Source organism: Heterodontus francisci, chromosome 4 (genome assembly GCF_036365525.1).
Source record: "Heterodontus francisci isolate sHetFra1 chromosome 4, sHetFra1.hap1, whole genome shotgun sequence".
Lineage (NCBI taxonomy): Eukaryota > Metazoa > Chordata > Chondrichthyes > Heterodontiformes > Heterodontidae > Heterodontus > Heterodontus francisci.
The window spans coordinates 139,334,929-139,360,547 of NC_090374.1; the positions used below are offsets into that span (position 1 = coordinate 139,334,929).

A 25,619-nucleotide genomic window follows, 5' to 3' on the forward strand; every position below is an offset into this window, starting at 1 on the left:
GCAACAATTCAATAAGAATGTCCACCACCAGCTTCTCAGGAAAATTAGAATAGGCAATAAATGTGGCTTTGCCAGCATTGCCCTATATCCTGAGAACCAATATTAAAAAATTATAAACAATTAATTAGCCTGTCTCAATAATCCTTAAGCACCTCACATGCATTGTGTTGATGGGTCCCTAGTTACGCTTTCTTGGTACTTCTTCATGGACGAAGATTTTAGAAAGATTGTACTCATGGGTTGCAGACCCGCTGGTGGCTAGTCAGGCCTATCCGTGACCGGCAGTTCTCCCACTGCGGGTGCAAGTGAAGGTGTAGTCGTTGCTGCGGGCAATTGGATCTATCCTTCTCCTCCTTTTCTCTTTCATTCTGGTTCTGCGCTCAGTCTCAAAGGTGTCTGTAGAACTCCTGATGTAGCATCTCCAGGCATCACGATCAACGGCTAGCGCTTCCCACTGGTGATGGTCGATGTGGTACACAGAGAGGGACTTATTCAGGGAGTCTTTGAAACATTTGCGTGGGGTCCCTCTGTTCCTTTTACCAGTGCAGTGGTCAGCTCTCCATACAACACGATCTTGGGCAGGCGACTATCGTCCAACCGGGCAACGTGATCTGCCCAATGCAGTTGGTTTTGCAGGAGGATGGCCTCAGTGCTGGTGATGTTGGCTGTTTCACTGTTTGTGATATGGTCCTGTCAGCGGATCATGAGGATGGTGCAGAGGCAGCGCCGATGGAAGCGCTCTAGAAGGCGTACATAATGGTGGTATAGGACCCATGGCTCGGCGCCATACAGAAGGGTGGTGAGAACTATGGCTTTGAACACTTTGAGTTTGGTCTGTGCTCTGAGGCTGTGGTTGCTCCACACTCCTTTGGAGAGTCTGCTGAATGTACTGTCAACTTTTAAAAGCAGATTGTACACTTCCTTGTCGAGGATGGCATCAAACGAGATGATGCTCCCCTGGTCACAGCCACACTGCAAAGGCTATCTGGCACTGGCCTCCCCACAAGTTGTGAACAGGGAGATGGAAACAAAGACAGAAACACACACTATCAGGTTTTTAAAGTGAAAACTGCGAGGACAAACTTTTGCCTGACTTATAAGGTTAGAAATCCATGACCCAGTGGCCTCAATCTTCCAATTCTCCCTGGATCTGGGGGCGGGGGTGGGGGGGGTTCCAGAGGACTGTAGGATTGCAAATGATACACCAATTTTCAAAAAAAGGCCAGAGGGATAAACCCAGCATCTACCAGTCAGTCAGTGTAATGCCCATGGTAAGAGAAACTTTTATAGACAACAATCTGGGACAAAATTAAATGGCACTTAGAAAAGTATGGGCTCATAAATGCAAGTCAGCATGGACTTGTTAAAGGCAAATTGTGTCTGACTAACTTGATTTGAGTTCTTTGATAAACTATTGGAGAACATTGATGAGGGTAATGCAGTTCATGTATAAATGCACTTTCAAAAGGCATTTCACATAGTCCCAGACAATAGACTTGTTAGCAAAATGAAAGCCCATGGAATTAAAGGGATAGTGGCAGCATAGATACAAAATTGACTAAGGGGCAGAAAACAGAGAGTAGTGGTGAATAGTTGATTTTCAGACTGCAGGAAGGTATACAGCGGTGTTCCCCAGGGATTGGTATTAGGACCACTGCTTTTTTTGATATATATTAATGACCTGCACTTAGATATACAGAGTATAATTTCAAAGTTAGCAGTTGATAAGAAACTTGGAAATGTGGTAAGCAATGGAGCAAGTAGTAACAGACTTCAGGAGGACATTGACAGACTGGTGAAATAGACACAAGCATGGCAGATGAAATCTAATGCAGACAAGGGTGAAATGATGTATTTTGGGAGAAAGAATAAGGAGAGGCAATATGAACTATGGGGATTCAGGAAGAAAGGGACCAAATCTTTAAAGGTGGCAGGACAAGTTGAAAAAGCTATTAAAAAAGCATATGGGATCCTTGGCTTTATTATAGAAGACAAAAGGAAGGAAGTTATGCTAAACCTTAATAAAGGCCCTCATTGGTGTTTAATGTTCAATTCTGGGCACCGCAATTTAGGAAGGATGTCAAGGCCTTGGAGAGAGTGCAGAAGAGATTTACTGGAATAGTTCCAGTGATGAGGGACTTCAGTTACATGGAGAGATCAACAAACTGGGGTTTTTCTCCTTGGAGCAGATAAGACTAAGGAAATTTGATAGACGTGCTCAAAACCATGAAGGGTTTTTATAGAGTATATAAGGAGAAACTGTTTCCAGTGGCAGAAGAGTTGGTAAGCAGAGGACACAGATTTAACCTAATTGACAAAAAAAGAGGCGACACGAGTTTTTTTTTAAACATAGCAAGTTGTTGTGATCTGGAATGCACTGCTTGAAAGGGTGGTGGAAGCGGATTCAATAGTAAAATTCAAAAGATTATTGGGTAAATACTTCAAGGGAAAATTACAGGATTATGGATAACAAGCACTGGAGTAGATTAATTGGGTAGCTCCAACACAGGCATGATGGTCCGAATGGCCTCCTTTTGTGCTATATCAATCTATGATTATATGATTTGGGAAAGCATAGTGTGTTCATTGTTTTGTATTATTACACAAAGATGAGTTGAACTGATTTAACTAAGCGAGTTCAATCATTACCAGTGCACTATGCTCACTTGTTGTGAGATAGGACAGCTTAATGATTCGTATCTTGCCTCAGTTTTCTGACATTTTCCAGGTTTGCCCTCAAAAATCTTAGAGAGGCACTACTTCAGATCAAAATGGGGTACTATTTTTATACCTCATGGATTATGCTATTATATAGTTAGACATTGGGCAATACAGGCACACCCCTAAATGTAAAACACTCATAGTGCTTACAGGAATTACCAGCACAGCTGTATCCAAGAGAACATCTAAGACAGGATCTAAGGGTAACACATACACTGTCAAACTCTTCCGCCCAGAGAAGAGGTAATATATGAGACTAAGTAGAATAAAAGCATCAGTTCAGATCATTATTTCAATTTAAACTACAATCATAACACCAGGGGACTTAGATATAATCTAGTAAAAGGCAAGTTCAGGAGTGACGACAGGAAGCACTTCAAGAAAAGTGTGATCATTACCTAGAATGATCACACTGGAGTACTTATTTTTGTGATATTTGTATGCCTGTATGCTGTAGACATAGACAATGTCACTTGTGCAAAAAAGAATTTTAAAAATTACAGGGACATAACCACACACTAACATAAAATACATTTTATGTTAGAATAAGTAACTAATATGGCCATAACTGCACGGCATTGTGCAGTATTTTCCCTACTTCTGTCAGCGTATAAGCAGCGACGAAAAAGAATTGAAATGTGAACAAACTACAATTGCTTTTGCAGAAAACTAAAAAATGCTTAAGTACTTTTAAAGAATGATGGTGATACCTGAAGGACTGTATTGTATCAGTTCAAACTTAGTACTGTCACCTGAAAGCAAAGAATAAAACCTCATCAGCTAAGTTTTTGTATCCAAATAGATAAACATTATTAGTTCAAAATTGCAGAATGATTGTCTTTTTGTCTTCAAAAATGTAGAACATAGTCAATTGCCTTATTTGTGTTGTGTCTTGTGTTTATACAGCACATGGTTGGCAGTGTTTTGTGGATTATTGCTATATCAAAACTCATAATTTTATCACATATGCATAAAATGATCATGATGAAAATGATGCAGATTTCCTTTCTAAACCAAAGGAAAATGCTTTCATTGATGACATTGATCTCCCCATTCTTTACTGTAAAACACCTACTGAAGTGTCATCTCTATTTTAAAGCAGTTAAAAAGTAGGTTTAAAATTAATACCCAAGAAATTCAGTTGCACAGCACCCATATTTTCAGTTCTATAGGTGCCATTTTGGGTCCAAAACAGCACACACACAGCGTGTGCACACTTCTGTTGCGGGTCACACTGGATACCATTTTGGAAAGGACCTTAGTGTCAGCACTGGGAGCATGCACTGTAACTATGCAGAGTTGGCAGCTTAAGACGTCAGTCAGTATGTTATGCCAACAGCGCCATTTTTGACATGAACGTTCAAACTAATGCCCTCTCTTAACCTCACACAGCTGAGCATGCATTCAGCAGCAGGATGCTCCCAGCCAGTGCTAGTTAAAGGGATCATCAACTACTTTCAAGTTAGTTGTTGACTGATTACATTGTCTGTAGTATAAGGGTCTGAAAGGGTTAGGTTGAGAGAGTGTGAAGAATACCTCCTACCACGATGATGTAAGAGATCACATGTGAGGGAGACTTGAAGATAGATGTAGCGTGGCTTTAGAGGAGTCACACCGACTGCTATGAAGCTGTACATAGTTATAATGTAATAAAGGTTAATGTTCTAATTACTCCAGACTAAGGAATTTCTCTAAGCAGCATACCAAACAAATATACAACAGTATAATAAAAGCAAAATACTGCGGATGCTGGAAATCTGAAATAAAAACAAGAAATGCTGGAACCACTCAGCAGGTCTGGCAGCATCTGTGGAAAGAGAAGCAGAGTTAACGTTTCGGGTCAGTGACCCTTCATCGGAATTGACAAATATTAGAAAAGTCACAGGTTATAAGCAAGTGAGGTGGGGGTGGGGCAAGAGATAACAAAGGAGGTCTAGATTGGACCAGGCCACAAAGCTGACCAAAAGGTCACGGAGCAAAGGCAAACAATATGTTAATGGTGTGTTGAAAGACAAAGCATTAGTACAGATTAGGTATAAATACACTGAATATTGAACAGCAGCAAGTGCAAACCTGAAAAAAAACAGTGGGTGAACAAACTAAGATGAAATGAAATAAATGCAAAAAAAAGATTGTAAAAAATGTAAAAAAGAATGTAAAAAAAAAAGGAAGAAAAAATAACTAAAAATGAAAGAAAAATGGGGGGCTGTCATGCTCTGAAATTATTGAACTCAATGTTCAGTCCGGCAGGCTGTAGTGTGCCTAATCGGTAAATGAGATGCTGTTCCTCGAGCTTGCGTTGATGTTCACTGGAACACTGCAGCAATCCCAGGACAGAGATGTGAGCATGAGAGCAGGGGGGAGTGTTGAAATGGCAAGCAACCGGAAGCTCAGGGTCCTGCTTGCGGACTGAGCGGAGATGTTCCGCAAAGCGGTCACCCAGTCTGCGCTTGGTCTCCTCAATGTAGAGGAGACCACACTGTGAGCAGCGAATACAGTATACTACATTGAAAGAAGTACAAGTAAATCGCTGCTTCACCTGAAAGGAGTGTTTGGGGCCTGGGATAGTGAGGAGAGAGGAGGTAAATGGGCAGGTATTACACCTCCTGCGATTGCAGGGGAAGGTGCTTTGGGACGGGGACGAGGTGGTGGGGGTAATGGAGGTGTGGACCAGGGTGTCGCAGAGGGAACGATCCCTTCAGAATGCTGGCGGGGAAGGGAGGGGAAGATGCGACTGGTAGTGGCATCACGCTGGAGGTGGCTGAAATGGCGGAGGATGATCCTTTGGATATGGAGGCTGGTGGGGTGAAAAGTGAGGACAAGGGGAACCCTGTCACGGTTCTGGGAGGGAGGGGAAGGGGTGAGGGTAGAGGTGCGGGAAATGGGTCGGACACGGTTGAGGGCCCTGTCAACCACAGTGGGGGGGAAATCCTCGGTTGAGGAAAAAGGAGGTCATATCAGAAGCACCGTCATGGAAGGTAGCATCATCAGAGCAGATGCGTCGGAGACGGAGAAACTGGGAGAATGGAATGGAGTCCTTACAGGAGGTAGGGTGTGAAGAAGTGTAGTCGAGGTAGCTGTGTCAACAGCTGTGTCACAACAGTGTCAGCTTTGGCTCAGTTGGTAGCACATGGCCTTTGAATCACAAGGTTTCAGTTTCAAGTCCCACTCTACAAATTGAGCACAAAAATCAAGACTGACATGCCAGTGCAGTACTGAGGATGTTCTGCACTGTTGAAGATGCTATCTTTTGGATGAGACATTAAACTGAGGCCCAACCTGCCTGCTCTGGTGTATGTAAAAGATCCCATGGTACTATTTCGAAGAAGAGCAGGGCAGTTATAGAACAAAGAACAAAGAAAATTACAGCACAGGAACAGGCCCTTCGGCCCTCCAAGCCTACGCCGATCCAAATCCTCTAACTAAACATGTCACCTATTTTCTAAGGGTCTGTATCTCTTTACTTCCTGCCCATTCATGTATCTGTCTAGATACATCTTAAAAGACGCTATGGTGCCCAAGTCTACCACCTCCGCTGGCAATGTGTTCCAGGCACCCACCACCCTCTGCGTAAAGAACTTTCCACGCATATCCCCCATAAACTTTTCCACTTTCACTTTGAACTCATGTCCCCTTGTAATTGAATCCCCCACTCTGGGAAAAAGCTTCTTGCTATCCACCCTGTCTATACCTCTCATGATTTTGTACACCTCAATCAGGTCCCCCCTCAACCTCCGTCTTTCTAATGAAAATAATCCTAATCTACTCAACCTCTCTTCATAGCTAGCGCCCTCCATACCAGGCAACATCCTGGTGAACCTCCTCTGCACCCCATCCACATCCTTTTGGTAATGTGGCGACCAGAACTGCACGGAGTATTCCAAATGTGGCCGAACCAAAGTCCTATACAACTGTAACATGACCTGCCAACTCTTGTACTCGATACCCCGTCCGATGAAGGAAAGCATGCCGTATGCCTTCTTGACCACTCTATTGACCTGCGTTGCCACCTTCAGGGAACAATGGACCTGAACACCCAAATCTCTCTGTACATCAATTTTCCCCAGGACTTTTCCATTTACTGTGTAGTTCACTCTTGAATTGGATCTTCCAAAATGCATCACCTCGCATTTTCCCTGATTGAACTCCATCTGCCATTTCTCTGCCCAACTCTCCAGTCTATCTGTATTCTACTGTATTCTCTGACAGTCCCCTTCACTATCTGCTACTCCACCAATCTTAGTGTCGTCTGCAAACTTGCTAATCAGACCACCAATACTTTCCTCCAAATCATTTATGTATATCGCAAACAACAGTGGTCCCAGCACGGATCCCTGTGGAACACCACTGGTCACACGTCTCCATTTTGAGAAACTCCCTTCCACTGCTACTCTCTGTCTCCTGTTGCCCAGCCAGTTCTTTATCCATCTAGCTAGTACACCTTGGACCCAATGCGCCTTCACTTTCTCCATCAGCCTACCATGGGGAACTTTATCAAACGCCTTACTGAAGTCCATGTATATGACATCTACAGCCCTTCCCTCATCAATCAACTTTGTCACTTCCTCAAAGAATTCTATTAAGTTGGTAAGACATGACCTTGCCTGCACAAAACCATGTTGCCTATCACTGATAAGCCCATTTTCTTCCTGATGGGAATAGATCCTATCCCTCAGTATCTTCTCCAGCAGCTTCCCTACCACTGACCTCAGGCTCATCGGTCTATAATTACCTGGATTATCCCTGCTACCCTTCTTAAACAAGGGGACAACATTAGCAATTCTCCAGTCCTCCGGGACCTCACCCGTGTTTAAGGATGTTGCAAAGATATCTGTTAAGGCCCCAACTATTTCCTCTCTCGCTTCCCACAGTAACCTGGGATAGATCCCATCCGGACCTGGGGACTTGTCCACCTTAATGCCTTTTAGAATACCCAACACTTCCTCCCTCCTTATGCCGACTTGACCTAGAGTAATCAAACATCTGTCCCTAACCTCAACATCCGTCATGTCCCTCTCCTCGGTGAATACCTGATGTCCTAGCCAATATTTATCCCTCATTCAACATCACAAAAACAGATTATCTGGTCATTATCACATTGATGTTTGTGGGGGTTTGCTGTGTACAAATTGGCTGTTGGATTTCCTGCATTACAACAGTGACTACACTTCAAAAGTACTTCATTGGCTTTAAAGTGCTTTGAGATGTCCAAGTGTTTGTGAAAAGCGCTATAAAATTGCAAGTCTTTTTCTGATCTCCATTGGTTGTTGCTGAGTAAGTAGAAGCCTTTGGTGGTTTGTACTACTAGTTAAAGTTGCTGAAGTCTACAGAGAGTGGTGTGGCTCATGGTGAAGGCCTTAGCTCTGACCAGGTTCTGCTCAGACCACTTGCTCCTAGACATGGGTGCACTAGTTACTATCCCACATTGCCTGCAGCAAGACAATGGGAATAAGCAGAGGCAACACAGAGGTGGGCAAGCTGCTTGAAGAGGGAGGAGAAAGAAGGGGAGAAGGACTCTCAGCATAAGTCCATATTTGCCCAGGTCCTCAGGGAACCAACAGGAGGGAAAAACATACTTGACCTCATCCTCACCAATCTGCCTGCCGCAGATGCATCTGTCAATGACAGTATTGGTAGGAGTGACCACTGCACAGTCCTTGTGGAGACAAAGTCCTGCCTTCACATTGAAGATACCCTCCATCATGTTGTGTGGCACTACCACGTTGCTACATGGGATAGATTTTGAACTGATCTAGCAACTCAAAATTGGGCATCCATGAGGTGCTATGGGCCATCAGCAGCAACAGAACTGTATTCAACCACAATCTGTAACCTCACGACCTGGCATATCCCCCACTCTACCACTACCATCAAGCCTGGGGACCAACAGTGATTCAATGAACAATGTAGGAGGGTATGCCAGGAGCAGCACCATGCATTCCTAAAAATGAGGTGTCAGCCTGGTGAAGCTACAACATAGGACTACTTGCATGCCAAACAGCGGAAGAAGCATACAATAGACAGAGCTAAGTGATCCCACAACCAACGGATCAGATCTAAGCTCTGCAGTGCTGCCACATCCAGTCGTGAATGGTGGTGGACAATTATAAAATTGACAGGAGGAGAAGGCTCCACAAATATCCATAATGATGGAGGAGCCCAGCACATCAGTGCGAAAGATAAGGCTGAAGCATTTGCATCCATCTTCAGCAGAAGTGCAGAGTGAATGATCCATCTTGGCCTCCTCCTGAGGTCCCCAGCATCACAGATGCCAGTCTTCAACCAATCTGATTCACTCCGTAATATCAAGAAACGACTGAAGGCACTGGATATTGCAAAGGCTATGGGGTCTGACAACATTCCGGCAATTGTACTGAAGACTTGTGCTCCAGAACTAGCCGCACCCCTAGCCAAGCTGTTCCAGTACAGCTACAACACTGGCATCTACCCAGCAATTTGGAAAATTGCCCAGGTATTTCCTGTGCACAAAAAGCAGAACAAATCCAATCTGGCCATTTACTACCCTATCAGTCTCCCGATCATTAGGAAAGTGATGGAAGGGGTCGTCGATAGTGCTATCAAGCGTCACTTGCTCAGCAATAACCTGCTCACTGACGCTCAGTTTGGGTTCTGCCAGGGCCACTCAGCTCCTGACCTCATTACAGCCTTGGTCCAAACATGGACAAAAGAGCTGAACTCCAGAGGTGAGGTGAGAGTGATTTCCTTTGACATCAAAGAAGCATTTGACCAGGTATGGCATCAAGGAGCCCTAGCAAAACTGGAGTCAATGGGAATCGGGGGAAATCTCTCCACTGGTTGGAGTCATACCTAGTGCAAAGGAGGATTGTTGTGGTTGTTGGAGGTCAAATCATCTCAGTCCCAGTACATTACTGCAGGAGTTCCTCAGAATAGTGTCCTAGGCCCAACCATCTTCAGCTGCTTCATCAATTACCTTTCCTCCATCATATGGTCAGAAGTGGGGATGTTCGCTGATCACCGCACAATGTTCAGCACCATTCACGACTCCTCAGATACTGAAGCAGCCCACGTCCATATGCAGCAACACCTGGACAACATCCAGGCTTGGGCTGTGAAGTGGCAAGTAATATTCAAGCCACACAACTGCCAGCCAATGACCATCTCCAACAAGAGAGAATCTAACCATCTCCCCTTGACGTTCAATGGCTTTACCATCACTGAATCCCCCACTATCAACATCCTGGTGGTCACCATTGACCAGAAATTGAACTGGGCCAGCCACATAAATGCTGTGGCTACAACAGCACATCAGAGGCTGGGAATTTTGTGGTGAGTAACTCACCTCCTGTCTTCCCAATGCCTGTCCATCATCCACAAGGCACAAGTCAGGAGTGTGAGGAATACTCTCCACTTGCCTGAATGGGTGCAGCTCCAACAACACTCAAGAAGCTCGCCATCATCCAGGACAAAGCAGCCTGCTTGATTGGCACCCCATCCACCACCATCAACATTTATTCCCTCCACCACCATGGCAGCAGTGTGTACCAATTACAAGATGCACTGCAGCAGCTTACCAAGGATCTTTTGATAGCACCTTCCAAACCCATGAGCTCTACCACCTAGATGGACAAGGGCAGTCGAAGCATGGGAACACCATCACCTGCAAATTTCCCTCCAAGGCACCCAACATCCTGACTTGGAACTATATCGCCATTCCTTTACTGTTGCTGGGTCAAAATCCTTGAACTCCCTTCCTAATAGCACTGTGGGTGTACCTACCCCCTCCAAGGACTGCAGCGGTTCAAGAAGGTAGCTCATCCCCATCTTCTCAAGGGCAATTAGGAATGGGCAACAAATGCTGGCCTAGCCAGCGACACCCACGTCCCACAATTGAAAAAAAAAGATAGTAAGAGGTTGGCCTATCAGGGACAAAGAGGTTGATATTTGTTTAGAGGCGCAGGGCAAGGCTAAAATACTTAAAGAGTACTTTGTTTACTAAGGATGCTGATAGAATATCAGTAGAAGCAGAGATGGTAGAGGTAATGGATGGGGATAAAAATTGATAGGCAGGATGTACTGGAAAGGCTTGCTATGCTTAGAGTGGATTAGTTGCCTGGTCGGGATTGCTTGCATTTCAAGTTGCTAAAGGAAGTGGGAGTGCAGATAGTGAAAGGGCTCATCATAATCTTTAAATCTTCCATAGATATGGGAGAGGTGCCAGGGGATTGGAGAATGGTACATGTGACACCCTTATTCAAGAAAGGGTTTAAGGGCATTCCTAGTAACTGCAGGCTGGTCAATTTAACCTCAGTGGTGGGTAAGATTTTAGAATCAATCATCAGGGAAAAAAATCAACAGGCACTTAGAGAATTTTGAGTTAATTAAGGAGAGCCAGCACGGATATGCAAAGGCAGATCGTGTTTACCGAATCTAATTGAATTTTTTGATGAAGTAACAGAGAAGATTGATGAAGGGAATGCAATGGATGTTGTCTATAAGGATTTCAAGAAAGTGTTTGACTAAGTGTCAGATAAAAGGCTAGTTAATAAAACTGAAGCTCATGGGATAGGAGGGTCAATGTCAGCTTGGATTTAAAAAGATTGGCTTCAGGGCAGAAAACAGCAAGTTGTGGTAAATGGTTGTTTTTCAAGGGTCAGTGCGAGGGCCACTACTTTTTGAATATATATATATAAACGACTTGGATATTGGAATACAGGGTAAAATTTCAAAATATGTGGAGGTGTGGCAAACAATGAGGATGATACCAATTGATTGCAGCAGGACATAGAAAGGTGAGCAGAATAGGCAGTCAAGTGGCAGTTTTAATGTAATACAGAGATGTGTGAGGTGAGGCATTTTGGCAGAAGAGATAGGGAGAGGCAATATGGACTTAATGGCACAGTTCTAAAGAGTGCGCAGAGACAGAGAAAACTGGGGATTCATGTGCAAAGATCTTTGAAGGTGGCAGGACATATTGAGAGAGTAGTTAGCAAAGCATTTGAGATATTGGGCTTAAATAATGGTATTGAGTACAGACGCAGGGAGGTTATGCTGAAACTGTTTACAGCTCTGGTTAAGCCACAACAGTAATGCATTCAGTTCTAATCACCAGACTTTAGGAAGGATGTGATGGTCCTTGACAGGATGCAGAGGAGATTTACCAAAATGGTTCCAGGGATGAGGTATTTCAGCTACAAAAGCAAGGAGGTTATGGTGAACCTTTATAAAACACTGGTTCAGCCTCAACTGGAGTATAGTATCCAATTCTGGTCACCACACTTTAGAAAGGATGTGAGGGTCCTGGAGAGGTGCAGAAAAAGCTTTACAAAAATGGTTGCAGGGATGAGGGACTTCAGCAACGAGGATAGATTAGAGAAGTTGGGGTTGTACTGCTTAGAGAAGGTTGTGAGGCGATTTGGTCGAGGTGTTCAAAATCATGAGGGGTCTGGCCAGAGTAGGTAGGGAGAAACTGTTCCCATTGGATAAAGGGTCGAGAAACAGACAAAACTGATTTAAGGTGAATGGCAAAAGAACCAAAGGCGACATGAGGAAAAACGTTTCTATATAGCGAGTAGTTAGGATCTGGAATGCAATGCCTGACAGATTCAGTTGTGACTTTCAATAGGGTATTGGATAGTTATCTGAAGAGAAAATGATTTGCAGGACCATGGGGAAAAGGCAAGGGAGTAGCTGAGTTGCTCTTGCAGACAGCCAGCATAGATATGATGGGCTGAATGGCCTCCTTTTGTGCTGTAACCATTCTATGATTCTATAAGGTTAGCTTGGAGAAGCTGGGGTTATTTTACTCGGAGCAATGGAGATTGAGGGCAGATTTGATAGAGGTGTGCAAGATTATGGCAGGTTTAGATGAGATAGACAAAGAAAAGCTGTTCCCATTAGCTGATCATTCAAGGACTAGAGGACGTAGATTTAAGGTTTTGGGCCAGAAATATGGGGGAGATGTGAGGAAGAACTTTTTTTACAAAGCCATTGATGGTAATGATCTGGAACTCGCTGCCTATGAGTGCGGTGGAAGGGCACTTGAGGGAAATAAACTTGCAAAGCTAAAGGGATGGAGTGGGGGAATGGGACTGACTGGATTGCTCTACAGAGAGCCAGCATGGACTCGATGAGTAGAATGGCCTCCTTCTGTGCCATAATGACTCTATGACATCCCCTTTCTGGCTGGGTTGTCTGTAATCAGCTCATTTGACTGCACTATATGTAAATGTAACCCCAATTCCGTATTCAGGGCCTGTTTCTGTGCTGTATGACTCTATGACCTCACCTTCCCTCTGTTACTGACCACAATGCAAAAATAAAAGCCACTACAAAATAAACATTCTAAACCAACTTTATCAATCAAACCATCCAATATTCCATGTAAAAGTCAAACAATCACCCATGTGCACTCGCTTAGTGCCTGCCTTCTTGTGCCTTTGAGTGGTCCAGTACCCTGACACAGTTTTAACCCAGTGTCTGCAGCATGGCTGATGAAAGGCTGCTGTTGTTCAGTTGGAGAGACTGCAGGACATCCTCAAGCATATCTGGCCCTAGAAGGCTCGGCTTCGGACTGCACCACCTCTGCATGCACAGCAGCACTCTGAGCTGGATGGCTGACAAATAACAGCAAGGGCACTAACAGAGTGGCAATGGTGGGAGGACAAATATTCTCCTTCTGAAAGAGGACAGCAGGTTCGTGCTCTATGATGCAGGGCCACTGCCACTCCAATGGGATGACGCCTCAGCAATCCTAACAATATGTTGAAGGACAGATTGTTGGACTGCTGTAAGATCCTGCAAGCTCCTTTGCACAACTGGTATTTGCAACTAGATGGTAACAGTTTGAGCTTGCATGGCAGCTGAACTTGGATGACTTCTGTCTGAGCTTCCACTGCAGCAGACAGACTTTGGGTATCTTCTGCTTGTGCTACAATGGAAACTGAGACGTGGCCATCAGATGCTGCATCATGGTTGGGTCTGCTAGTATGCTAATGGAGTTGCCCACCGCTTCCATGCTGGAAAGGATGGGTTCCAAACACTGCACAAAGCCCTGTGCCAAGTTGATGCCTATCTCCTCCATGCTCCTTTACAGTTACCACAGCTTTTCTGTCAGGCCTGCCAATGCACCAAGCAGACACATCAGATTTTTTCTATAGGCTGCCTCATCAAAGTCCTTATGAGTCCACTGCAGCAGAGCACGTATGCAGCCTCACCCTCTGTTGAGCTGCACCTCCACTTCTCTTGCCTCCTGCACTGGCTGCAAACCATTCATACCCAGTGTCTCACCATGTGCAGATCCACCCCTAAGTTACCCTCTATGGTATGTGCAGTATCAGTATCTGAGTTGATGTTTGCTAGTGTGAGATCAAGTGACTGTGTTTCTTCTTCTTCACTGTCTTCCTGCTCCTCCATCTCCTTATCTTTCACCACTGCCTGGCCAAGTGCCAGTTCTTGGGTTTCTGAAAGGATAAAGGCACAAGAGTAGGGCTGTGGTGAGGGAAACTGGGGAATCAAGAGGTGAATGCCTACACCATCTGAAGCTTGTAAATCAGAAGAGATTGTGGGATGATGGAGAAATGAGATGTGAGAAAGAGGATTCGTAATGAGCATACTGTTTGAATGGTTTCAACACCTATGCTGGCCACAAACTCAGTCATGGACCCGCCAATAACGACGGCCACTGTCTCCTCCATTGGGGCAAGGATATGCAGCCTTGGCTGTCCCACGTCATTTAGTTCCTGCTGCCTGCAGTTGTGCGTTACTTTGTTCTCCAACAGGGGAAGCATGTCAGCCTTGACTATGGGCTCAAATCCTGAAGTGAAGCTCAGAGGTGGAAACATAAGGGGCTGAATTTTCCCGGCCTTGTGGTGGTAAAAATAGCAGTGAGGCGCATCGGGACAGCTCCCCAATGCATTCCTGCCACTGGGAAAGCCTGCTGAATGCAGGTGGGCAGAAAATTTGCATATTTAAGGCCGCAATTAGGGCGATTTCAACATTTTGCTGGCAGAGAAGTGGCCCCCTGCCATGTATGGAGGCTGCCAGCTTAATGGTCCCCCTATGGCAGTCCAGGGAGTCACCAGAGCTAGAAGCTCCATGCCCCAAACAGAGGTCCATCCAGAGGGGTTTTCCCTCCAATCTGAGGGGCACGTCTGCTTGGCCTCTTAGATTTTATTTTAAACTTACCCCTCCAAGGGCACCTCCATGACTCTCGATCCCAGACCTGGCTCAGCAGCATCCGCCTCTCCCAGTGAGGCTGCTGAAGCTTCAGAGCTGCTAGCCTTCTGATTGGGCCGGCAGCATCAGGAGCCTGCCCATTGTCCTTAAGTGGATGGCGAGCTCAGAGGCGGCCGATTTGGAGGTCGCTTCCTGGAAAACAGATCCATGGGACTATTTGGTGCTGAAGCCTGTGGGAAAATCCTGCTCAAGATTTCTCCTGTGCAATACAGACATATTGACAAACAGAAAGAATATTGCAGCATATTAGAGCACTTTATTATCTCAGGATAAGTTCAAATAGAAGGCCATTTTCCGTATTTTGAAAGATTTACATGTTTGGTTTCATCTAAAAATAGTAAAGATTTTTCTTCTCAATATCTTCGCCATAATTAATATAACATTAACTGTTGTATCCAAAATCTTAAAAGTTAAAAAGTACATCATACAATGTGACAAAATCAAAGCAAAAGAGCAAAGCATTGCTTATGTTGTTGAAAATAGTTGGCAATTTCCATGTTCTTGAGTAACCTATGTTTATCTATTTGAAAGTAAAACAGTCCATTGAAAAAAAATCACTTAAATGTTAAACCAGAGAATAATAGTTACTGCACAGAAAGAGGCCATTCAGTCCATCGTGTCTGCGCCGGTTGAAAAAACTATCCGTCAAATCTAATCCCACCTTTCAGCACCTGGTCCGTAGCCTTGCAGGTTACAGCACTTCAGGTGCAGGTCCAGGTACCTATTAAATGAGTTGAGGGTTTCTGCCTCCACCACCAATCCAGGCAATGAATTCCAGACACCCAGCACCTTCTGGGTGAAAAAGTTTTTCCTCATGTCCCCTCTAATCCTTCTACCAATCACCTTAAATCTGTGCCCCCTGGTAATTGACTCTCCGCTAAGGGAAACAGGTCCTATCTGTCTACTCTATCTAGGCCCCTCATAATTTTGTACACCTCAATTAAGTCACCCCTCAGCCTCCTCTGTTCGAAGGAAAATAAACCTAGCCTATCCAATCTTTACTCATAGCTGCAATTTTCAAGCCCCGGCAACATTCTTGTAAATCTCCTCTGTACTACCCCCAGAGCAATTATATCCTTCCTGTAATGTGGCGACCAGAAATGTCTACAATACTCCATTGTGGCCTCACCAGCCTTTTTTGCAGTTCCAGCATTACATCCTGCTTTTGTGTTCTATACCTTGGCCAATAAAGGAAAACATTCCATATGCCTTCTTCAGCACTTTATCTACCAGTCCTGCCACCTTCAGGGACCTGTAACATGCACTCCAAGGTCTCTCATGTCCTCTACCCCTCTCAATCTCCTCCTGTTTATTGTCGATTCCCTTGCTTTGTTTGCCCTCGCCAAATGCATTACCTCACACTTCTCTGGATTGAATTCCATTTGTCACTTTTCCGCCCACTCAACCAAACGATTGATATAATTCTGGAGTCTACAGCTATACTCTTCACTATCAACTACACAGCCAATTTTTGTGTCATCTGCAATTTTACCAATCATACCATGCACATTTAAGCCCAAATCATTAATATATACAACAAACAGAAAGGGACCCAACACTGACCCCTGTGGAATGCCACTGTATACTGTCTTCCATTTGCAAAAAACATCCGTCAACTACCACCCTTTGTTTCCAGTTTCTCAGCCAATTTTGGATCCAACTCGCCACATTCTCCTGTATCCCATGGGCTTTGCCATGGGGACCTTGCCTTACTAAAATCCATGTAGACCACATCCACTGCACTACCCTCATCAATCCTCCTTGTTACTTCCTCAAAAAATTCAATTCAGTTAGTACGACATCACCTTCCCTGAACAAATCCATGCAGACTATCCCTAATTAATTCATGCCTTTCTAAGTGACAGTATATCCTATCTTTCAGAATTGATTCTAATAATTTGCCTACCACCGAGGTCAGACTGACCGGCTTATAATTATTTGGCCTTTTCCTCGTACCCTTTTTAAACAATGGTACAACGTTTGCAGATGTCCAATCCTATGGTACCTTGCCTGTATTTAGTGAGGATTTAAAGATGATCCTATTTCCTCCCTGGCTTCCTTTAACAACCTGGGATACAATCCATCTGGCCCTGGTGATTTATCCACTTTCAAGGATGTCAGACCCTCTAGTACTTACTCTCTCATTATGCTTATCGTATCTAATATTTCACACTCCTCCTCTTTAACTACAATATCTGCATCATCCTTCTCCTTTGTGAAGACAGAATCAAAAAACTCATTAAGAACCCTGCCCACATCTTCTGCGTCCACGCATAAGTTACCTTGTACATCTCTGATAAGCATTGCCCTTTCATTAGTTATCCTCTTGTTCTTAATGTACTGATAAAACATCTTTCGGTTTTCCTTGATGTTACCTGCCATTATTTTTTCATGTCCTCTCTTTGCTTTCCTAACTTCCTTTTTTACTTCACCCCTGCACTTTCTATACTCCTCTTGGCTTTTTAAAATAATTGCAGGCTGGTCAGTCTGACCTAATGTGACATCCAAAGTGAAAGAATTGTTCTACTTCAATGTAAATTTGTGCCATGTTGTCACTTTCAATATCAATGCAATGGTACAATAATTGTATACCATTCCTATCTATAGAAAAACCTAATTTTGTCAAAGTTAGGGCAAGTTTTTTTGTGTTGGGGCAGCTTAATATTAGAATTACTCAATAGAAATAACAAGTAGGTAGGAATATGGAATTAGTGTCGGATTAGTATAAATGGGTGGTTGATGGTCGGCACAGACTCGGTGGGCCGAAGGGCCAGTTTCAGTGCTGTATCTCTAAACTAAAAAGTGTCACTTTAAAAGTGTAAAAGTAGACAGATTAATTAGGTAGCCATTATTTATTCAATATCGTCCCCCATAATTACACATTATCATGTAGATCACAATATGACAACTCAACTACTACTTTGTTATTTCACAATGTTTTCTGTTGCAACTTTTGTAATGACAAAATATGATGAGACAGTGAGACAGTCGGGGTGGGGGTAAAGGAGCAAAGCCAGTTGAATGGGTGATCTCAATGTTAGTGACAAAGAAAGGGCCTGGAGGATGGTGTACAATGATGATTAAAGGAGGTGCGAGGGTGGGAAAAGGTGAGATGCTCAAAGGAGCAGAACATACAAGAGGAGTACGAGAAGACCAAAGTGTGATTCAGTAATTGGGCCACATCGTCAGTCCGGCAGTTTGGATTGGGCAGAGGACGGTAAATATACATTTTTTATGGGGATGTGGACATCGCTGGCAAGGCCAGCATTTATTGCCCATTCCTAATTCCCATTCAGGTAGCCAGGTTTAAGTAAAGGTAAAGGTCTTGGAGTGAGTTGTAAATCTTAGGCTTAAAATCAAAAGTGCTAACAATTACATCAAATTGAGATGTGATGAGTTTAGTCTTATCTAGTCTTTTGCAGTTCAATTAAATAATTGTTTTTTCTTCTGAAGGAAAATGGCTCATCTTAATGCAAGGCAATACTTTTCATAAAGGTTATTCCATTTCAATATATTAGAAGTTAATCTTGATAATTCTTGACCTCGTACAGCAAGTTAAATATAATGATGTTTTATTTTTGCATGTACTAATTAAAACCAACAGTATTAATAGATTTTCCATATATTTATTAATGTTTTGGTATGAGGTTATCATGAGACTGCCATAAAGATTGTGATTTTTGTACATACATTCCAAGAATGCAGCAACGTCCGCAGGGTCAATCATATCTCTTCCAAACACCTGTTGAAGGGAACGCAGGTATATAAAATAGTGACAAAGAGACTATAAGTGAAGACCTAGTACAAAGCAATGAGGTGGCATCAAAACAAGAACAAAGTACTGTATAATCAGTAGAGATAGTAACATCATTGCAAAAAAATAATTCTATGCAAAAGCACATGATAACAAGAACTTGTGTAGAACTGAACAAACATGAAAAGTGTAACTTTATCCAAACCCCATCAATTTTACTTGAACGTTTCCTGGCAGTGTCACACACCTAGAGGCAGTCAGACATATATCCAATGTTTTGCCAGCCGAATGCAAAAACAGCCCCACATTTTCTTTCCAGTTGCAGTAATTGCTTCTCAAACTTTTGGCAATCCTCAGGCTCAAAAATACCTCACTTCCAAAAGTCTCAGCTGATTCTTGAAATTTCGCTTTCCAACTTACACTTTGTGCATTGTCAGCAGAAAACCTGGAAATTTGAAGCTGCAGTGCCAGTGACTTCATTTATGTATATTAAACATTAGCTTTGCCCCGATACTAATCTGAAATGAAGACAGCTTCTGAGCCAGGTAGGGTGTCGGTGGGATTGCATGGGTGAAACCTGTAAGTCAACAAACAGATCGGAGTCTGCAATCTCAACTCAATGCTACCAATTAATTTTGACTTTCGGGTTTCACATGTCCCAGCTGCGCAGTGGGCATGATGCATGCCCATATGATGTGATCTCAGCTGTATTTAAAAGGGACAATGCACAAATGGGAATTGGAAGTGTTCAGGATGGACGGTGGACATGGAACACGGATAGCATCCAGATTCAATGATGCATCACTGGAATGGCCTTCTGGGGAGGCTCGACTCCTGACAGGTGGTTGCACCCGGGTCATTCTGTCACCTTCTCCCCCTCCCCCATTTCGAGACTGCACTGGGCCAGCAGGTTGGGGGTTCCCCTGGCCAGTTGTCCTCCTGTCCCTCCTTGGGGCATAGTCCTGCTCGTTAGATGCGCCACCTCCAGAGTGCACAATTCCCATTGCTGCTGTGTTCCACAGATGCAGTTAGTTCAGGTATTACCAACCTGTGGTAAGAACAGGCACACACAGCCCCCTCTCTTTCACCCAAGAAATCAATACTGCTGGACTCCGATCAGGAGTGAGTAACACTCAGATGAACCCTGCTGAACAAGCTGAAACTACCACAAACTTTAAAGTCACACAAAGAAATAACAATGAACAAAGAACCAACAAAGCAGTACCTCCAACTCCCTCACTGATTCACTGCCTGACGCTCTTTTAAACCTGCCGTAAAATCTGACAGCCAATGTAAAATGGCTGTCAATTGGTGTTTTAACGACTTCAATTGCCCTTTAATTGATTCTAAGTGGACGGCGAGTGGCACCTTGATCTCGCCCACCGTCTGACCAGCGTAAAATGGCGTTTGTGCATCATGACATCAGAGATCTGACCCGACGTCATCGACCGCCATTTTATGTATTGGGCGCCTCGGAGGAGTCCCGTTTTTCAAAGGTAAAATTCCAGCCAAAAACTTTGCAACTTTCTCCCTAAGTCCTTCACTTTTACCGCATCTTTCCCCAACATTAAAAATCTCCTTAAAATCTATCTCTGACTGCAATTGTGAGCACTTCCCATAATTTTCTTATGCTCCTGCTTTGGTCTAACATTAAACTGTGAAACATCTTTGGATGTTTTGCTGCATTGAAGTGACTACTTAAATGCAAGTTGTTGCTGTTGTTGTTGCATATAGTTTGTACGTGTTGTGCATCATCTCACATTGAACCTTTCTTTGGGTTGCACGTAAATTCAGTAAATGTTTATGCTGATTTTCTTTTCCTGCATTATTTTTGAGGCTATTCAGTGAAATTTGAAGAGAAGACTCAGTGAAATATGATTACATAAGCATTTTAATTTCTCCAGATTTTTTTTACCCAATTTCATCCCGCTACATAACAAAATAAAATACAATTTTACTGCCCGTTTTCTATAAAAGAACAGCATCATACTTCATTGTATCAATTGTATACTGCTGAGTTTATAAAGCACATTGGAGGTATCTGGTGGTAGCAGAAAGGAACTGCATGGACTTTAATTCAAATCAACTTTTTTGGAAAAATCTACAAAAACTTTCTGTTTGTGTGAGTAATGTTTGGCCCAGAATTGGAACCTGAAATTCCTGGTTTCGGGATGGCAGGAAAGAAGATTATTTCTACGAAGAGCAGGAATTTAAGACAGAATCCATCTCTGTTGTGGTTCCATCCCATTTACATTGTCCTTTTAACTTCTGGTGGGAGACAGCAAATAGGAGGGAACAAAATTCTGTGCCGAATTAGCAGTATAGAAATGATAAAGAGAATTTTTTCTAAAACAGGGACATTCAGAAGGATGTCTTTTCATCAATTGTGTGCCTTTAAAAAGCTCCTTCCCTGCCCCTCCACATCCGCCCCCAGCCCCCACCTCTGAGTTTCTTCATGGTTTTTGAGCTTTCCTGCAATTCCGCCCAGATCCCCACTGGCCTTATTTGCATATGTTAGAGTGAAAGCTAATGGCATCGTAGCTTAGGGCTTCCTAGCTTTGCACTGCCACAGCACTTTGGGGTAACTGAGACTGAGATGTATGAGCACTAGAAACTGTCAGGATCACCTGATCAAGGTGGAAGTCAGGGGTTTGTGATCTTGAAGAGTTTGGAAACTTGATTTCTTCAGCTTGGAAAACTTTTTTGCATTTTTTAAAAAATATTGCGTTCCAATAAAGGCACACACGTATTTCTGACTGCCTTTGACCACCAATCCATCATGCAGTGGTCTGCACGGAATGTCCTCAAGGCCCTACGGGAAAAGGAAATGGTGGATCCTGTCAGATGGTTCCCCGAGCAGACTGCCAAAGTCATTTGACAGAATGCCTCATCACCAGAACTTTCAAACAAGCACCAAGTTATAGCTTGGCTGGTGGTGAGAAGAGCCCTCCCCGTCAGATCCTTCCTGCATGCCCGGAGTCTCACCCCCTCTGCATAATGCCCTCGAGGTGGTGGGGAAGAGATGGTTGCCCATCTCCTTCTGGAATGTGTCTTTGCAAAGCATGTGTGGAAAGAGATGCAGTGGTTTTTGTCGAGGCTCATCCCAAGCAGCTCTGTAACACAGGAGTCTGTGCTCTATGGGCTGTACCCAGGGACGCACACCGAGATAAACATGAACTGGACCATCAATTCGGTGAAAGAAGCTCTTTAGTCTGCCCGAAACTTGCTGGTCTTCTAGCGCAAAGAGTTGTCCATGACCAAATGTTGCAGACTGGCACATTCCAAGGTCCAGGACTACGTGCTGAAGGACGCACTAAAGCTTGGGGCAGCCGCGGCAAAGGCTCAATGGGGAAAGACCACTGTGTAAGGTCCTCCCACCAAGGTGAACTGAGGGGCTGGATCCATGGAAAACCCCTCGGGCTGTATCCAGAAAATATGGGTTTGCTGCAAAATGTACATGGCATGTAAAATGAAATGGAAGGGTTGTGAGACAACTTACTCCTGTATTGAAGGAAACTGATCTCCTTTGCACTCTTAGTATTAGAACAAAGAACAAAGAACAAAGAAAAGTACAGCACAGGAACAGGCCATTTGGCCCTCCAAGCCTGCGCCGATCTTGATGCCTGCCTAAACTAAAACCTTCTGCACTTCCGGGGACCGTATCCCTCTATTCCCATCCTATTCATGTATTTGTCAAGATGCCTCTGAAACGTCGCTGACTTGGTGACTTGGTAACGTTGTTGACTTGGTGCTGTTTTGAACTGTTTTGTAATCTATTTTTTTTATAGATTTTTATGAATAAAGTATATTTAGGGGGAAAAAAATGTTTCTGACTGCCTCTCGCAGGATAAGCATACCAGGAGTATTTTAGAACCCCAACCCAATCACAGTCAGGACACCTCAGAAGCAGTTATGGCTTTTCCCATAGGCATGCCATTACCATGGGGGAGGAGCCGAGCAGGATGGAGCTAAGGATATTCAGGCACTAACCAAGGAGAATGCAGCTCACCAGGTATTACCATCCCCAAATACAGACAGCACGCCAAATACAGATATCAAGACCTTTCTGAGGAACTCTGCATAAGAAGGGTGTGATGCATCAAAGCATAAACAGGGATGCTGTCTGACCTACTGAATGAAGAGCTGCAGCCATACTCATTGTTCTCCAGTGCTCGGTCAGTGGCTATGAAGGTAACCTCAACATATATGGCACAGGATCATTTAAAGCAGTAACATATTTGCAACATCAGAACATCAGCTAGAGAACAGTTCAGGCATGCATTTGTCAAATCAGTGATCCTTTTACAGCAGAGCAGCCCGACACATTAAATTTGGTATAACAGCAAGCTAACAAAGTGACAGGGTCATACAGTTTACAGGATTTCTGGGTTCCCCAAGGCACTGAGTACAATTGATGGCATCCACATTATGTTGAAGGTGCCTATAAAACACCCACTTAGCTACCTCAACATCAAGAGATACTGCTCCCTTGATGTTGAAATAGTGTTGTCATCAGTCATAGAGTCATAGTCATGAGTTATACAGCAAAGAAGCAGGCCCTTTGGCCCATTCTGTCCATGCCGGCCATCAAGAACCTAACTATTCTAATCCCATTTTCCAGCACTTGTTTCACTTGCTACGGTGTTTCAAGTGATCATCTAAATACTTATTAAATGTTGTGATGGTTCCTGTCTGTACCACCTCTTCAGGCAGTGCGTTCCAGATTCCAACCACCCTCTGAAAATTTTTTTCCTCAAACCCCCTCTAAACCTCCTGCCCCTTACCTTAAATTTATGCCCCCTGGTTATTGACCCCTCCGCTAAAGGGAAAAAGATTCTTCCCATCCAAGCTATCAATGCCCCTCATAATTTTGTATACCTCAATCATGTCTGCCATCAGCCTTCTCTACTCTAAGGAAAACAACCCTAGCCTTTTCAGTCTTTCTTCATAGCTGAAATGCTCCAGCCCAGGCAACATCCTATTGAATCTCCTCTGCACCCTCTCCAGTGTAAGGGGAGGCAGTGGCGTAGTGGTATTGTCACTGGACTAGTAACCCAAAGACCCAGGGTATTGCTCTGGGGACATGGGTTCAAATCCCACCACAGCAGAAGGTGGAATTTGAATTCAATTAATAAATCTGGAATTAAAAAGCTAGTCTAATAATGGCCATGAAACCATTGTCGATTGTTGGAAAAAAACCCATCTGGTTCACCAATGTCCTTTGGGAAAGGAAATCTGCTGTCCTTACCTGGTCTGGCCTACATGTGACTCCAGACACACAGCAATGTGGTTGACTCTTACATGCCCTCTGAAATGGCCTAGCAAGCCACTCAGTTGTATCTAACCGCTACAAAGTCAATAAAAAGGAATGAAACCAGACGGACCACCCGGCATCGACCTAGGCACCGAAGCAACAACGGCAAACCCAGTCCTATCGACTCTGCAAAATCCTCCTTACTAACATCTGGGGACTTGTGCCAAAGTTGGGAGAGCTGTCCCACAGACTAGTCAAGCAACAGCCTGACATAGTCATACTCACGGAATCATACCTGACAACGTCCCAGACACTGCCATCACCATCCCCGGGTATGTCCTGTCCCACCGGCAGGACAGACCCACCAGAGGTGGTGGCACAGTGGTATACAGTAGGAAGGGAGTTGCCCTGGGAGTCCTCAACATCGACTCTGGACCCCATGAAGTCTCATGGCATCAGGTCAAACATGGACAAGGAAACCTCCTGCTGATTACCACCTACCGCCCTCCCTCAGCTGATGAGTCAGTACTCCTCCATGTTGAACAGCACTTGGAGGAAGCACTGAGTGTGGCGAGGGCACAGAATGTACTCTGGGTGGGGGACTTCAATGTCCATCACCAAGAATGACTCGGTAGCACCACTACTAACCGAGCTGGCCGAGTCCTGAAGGACATATCTGCTAGACTGGGTATGCGGCAGGTGGTGAGGAAGTCAACAAGAGGGGAAAACATACTTGACCTCATCCTCACCAATCTGCCTGCCGCAGATGCATCTGTTCATGACAGTATTGGTAGGAGTGACCACCGCACAGTCCTTGTGGAGCCGAAGTCCTGCCTTCACATTGAGGATACCCTCCATTGTGTTGTGTGGCACTATCACCGTGCTAAATGGGATAGATTTCGAACAGATCTAGCAATGCAAAACTGGACATCCATGAGGCACTGTGGGCCATCAGCAGCAGCAGAATTGGACTCAACCACAATCTGTAACCTCATAGCCCGGCATATCCCCCACTCTACCATTACCATCAAGCCAGGAGACCAACCTTGGTTCAATGAAGAGTGCAGGAAGGGCATGCCAGGAGCAGCACCAGGCATACCTTAAAATGAGGTGTCAACCCGGTGAAGCTACAACACAGGACTATCTGCGTGCCAAACTTCATAAGCAGCATGAAATAGATAGAGCTAAGCAATCCCATAACCAACGGATCAGATCTAAGCTCTGGAGTCCTGCAACATCCAGCCATGAATGGTGGTGGACAATTAAACAACTAACTGGAGGAGGAGGCTCCACAAATATCCTCATCCTCAATGATGGGGGAGCCCAGCACATCAGTGCGAAAGATAAGGCTGAAGCATTTGCAACAATCTTCAGCCAGAAGTGTCGAGTTGATGATCCATCTCGGCCTCCTCCTGAAGTCCCCAGCATCACAGATGCCAGACCTCAGCCAATTCGATTCACTCCATGTGATATCAAGAAATGACTGAAGGCACTGGATACTGCAAAGGCTATGGGCTCTGACAATATTCCGGCAATAGTACTGAAGACCTGCGCTCCAGAACTTGCCGCACCCCTAGCCAAGCTGTTCCAGTACAGCTACAACACTGGCATCTACCCTGCAATGTAGAAAATTGCCCAGGTATGTCCTGTACACAAAAAGCAGGACAAGTCCAA

General features: G+C 44.3%; 1 protein-coding gene across 5 annotated transcripts in view; it reads right to left on the reverse strand.

Moving 5' to 3' along the window:
- Window positions 1-25,619, reverse strand: part of spata6l (spermatogenesis associated 6-like) — a 148,145-nt gene that overhangs the window by 90,130 nt on the left and 32,396 nt on the right. For all 5 annotated transcript variants that reach the window (XM_068030245.1, XM_068030244.1, XM_068030247.1 and 2 more), the window contains 2 exons: window positions 18,628-18,679; window positions 3,432-3,473 (listed from right to left, as the gene is read on the reverse strand). In XM_068030245.1, the coding sequence (XP_067886346.1) occupies window positions 3,432-3,473; window positions 18,628-18,679 (94 nt within the window). The remainder of the gene's footprint in view (window positions 1-3,431; window positions 3,474-18,627; window positions 18,680-25,619) is intronic.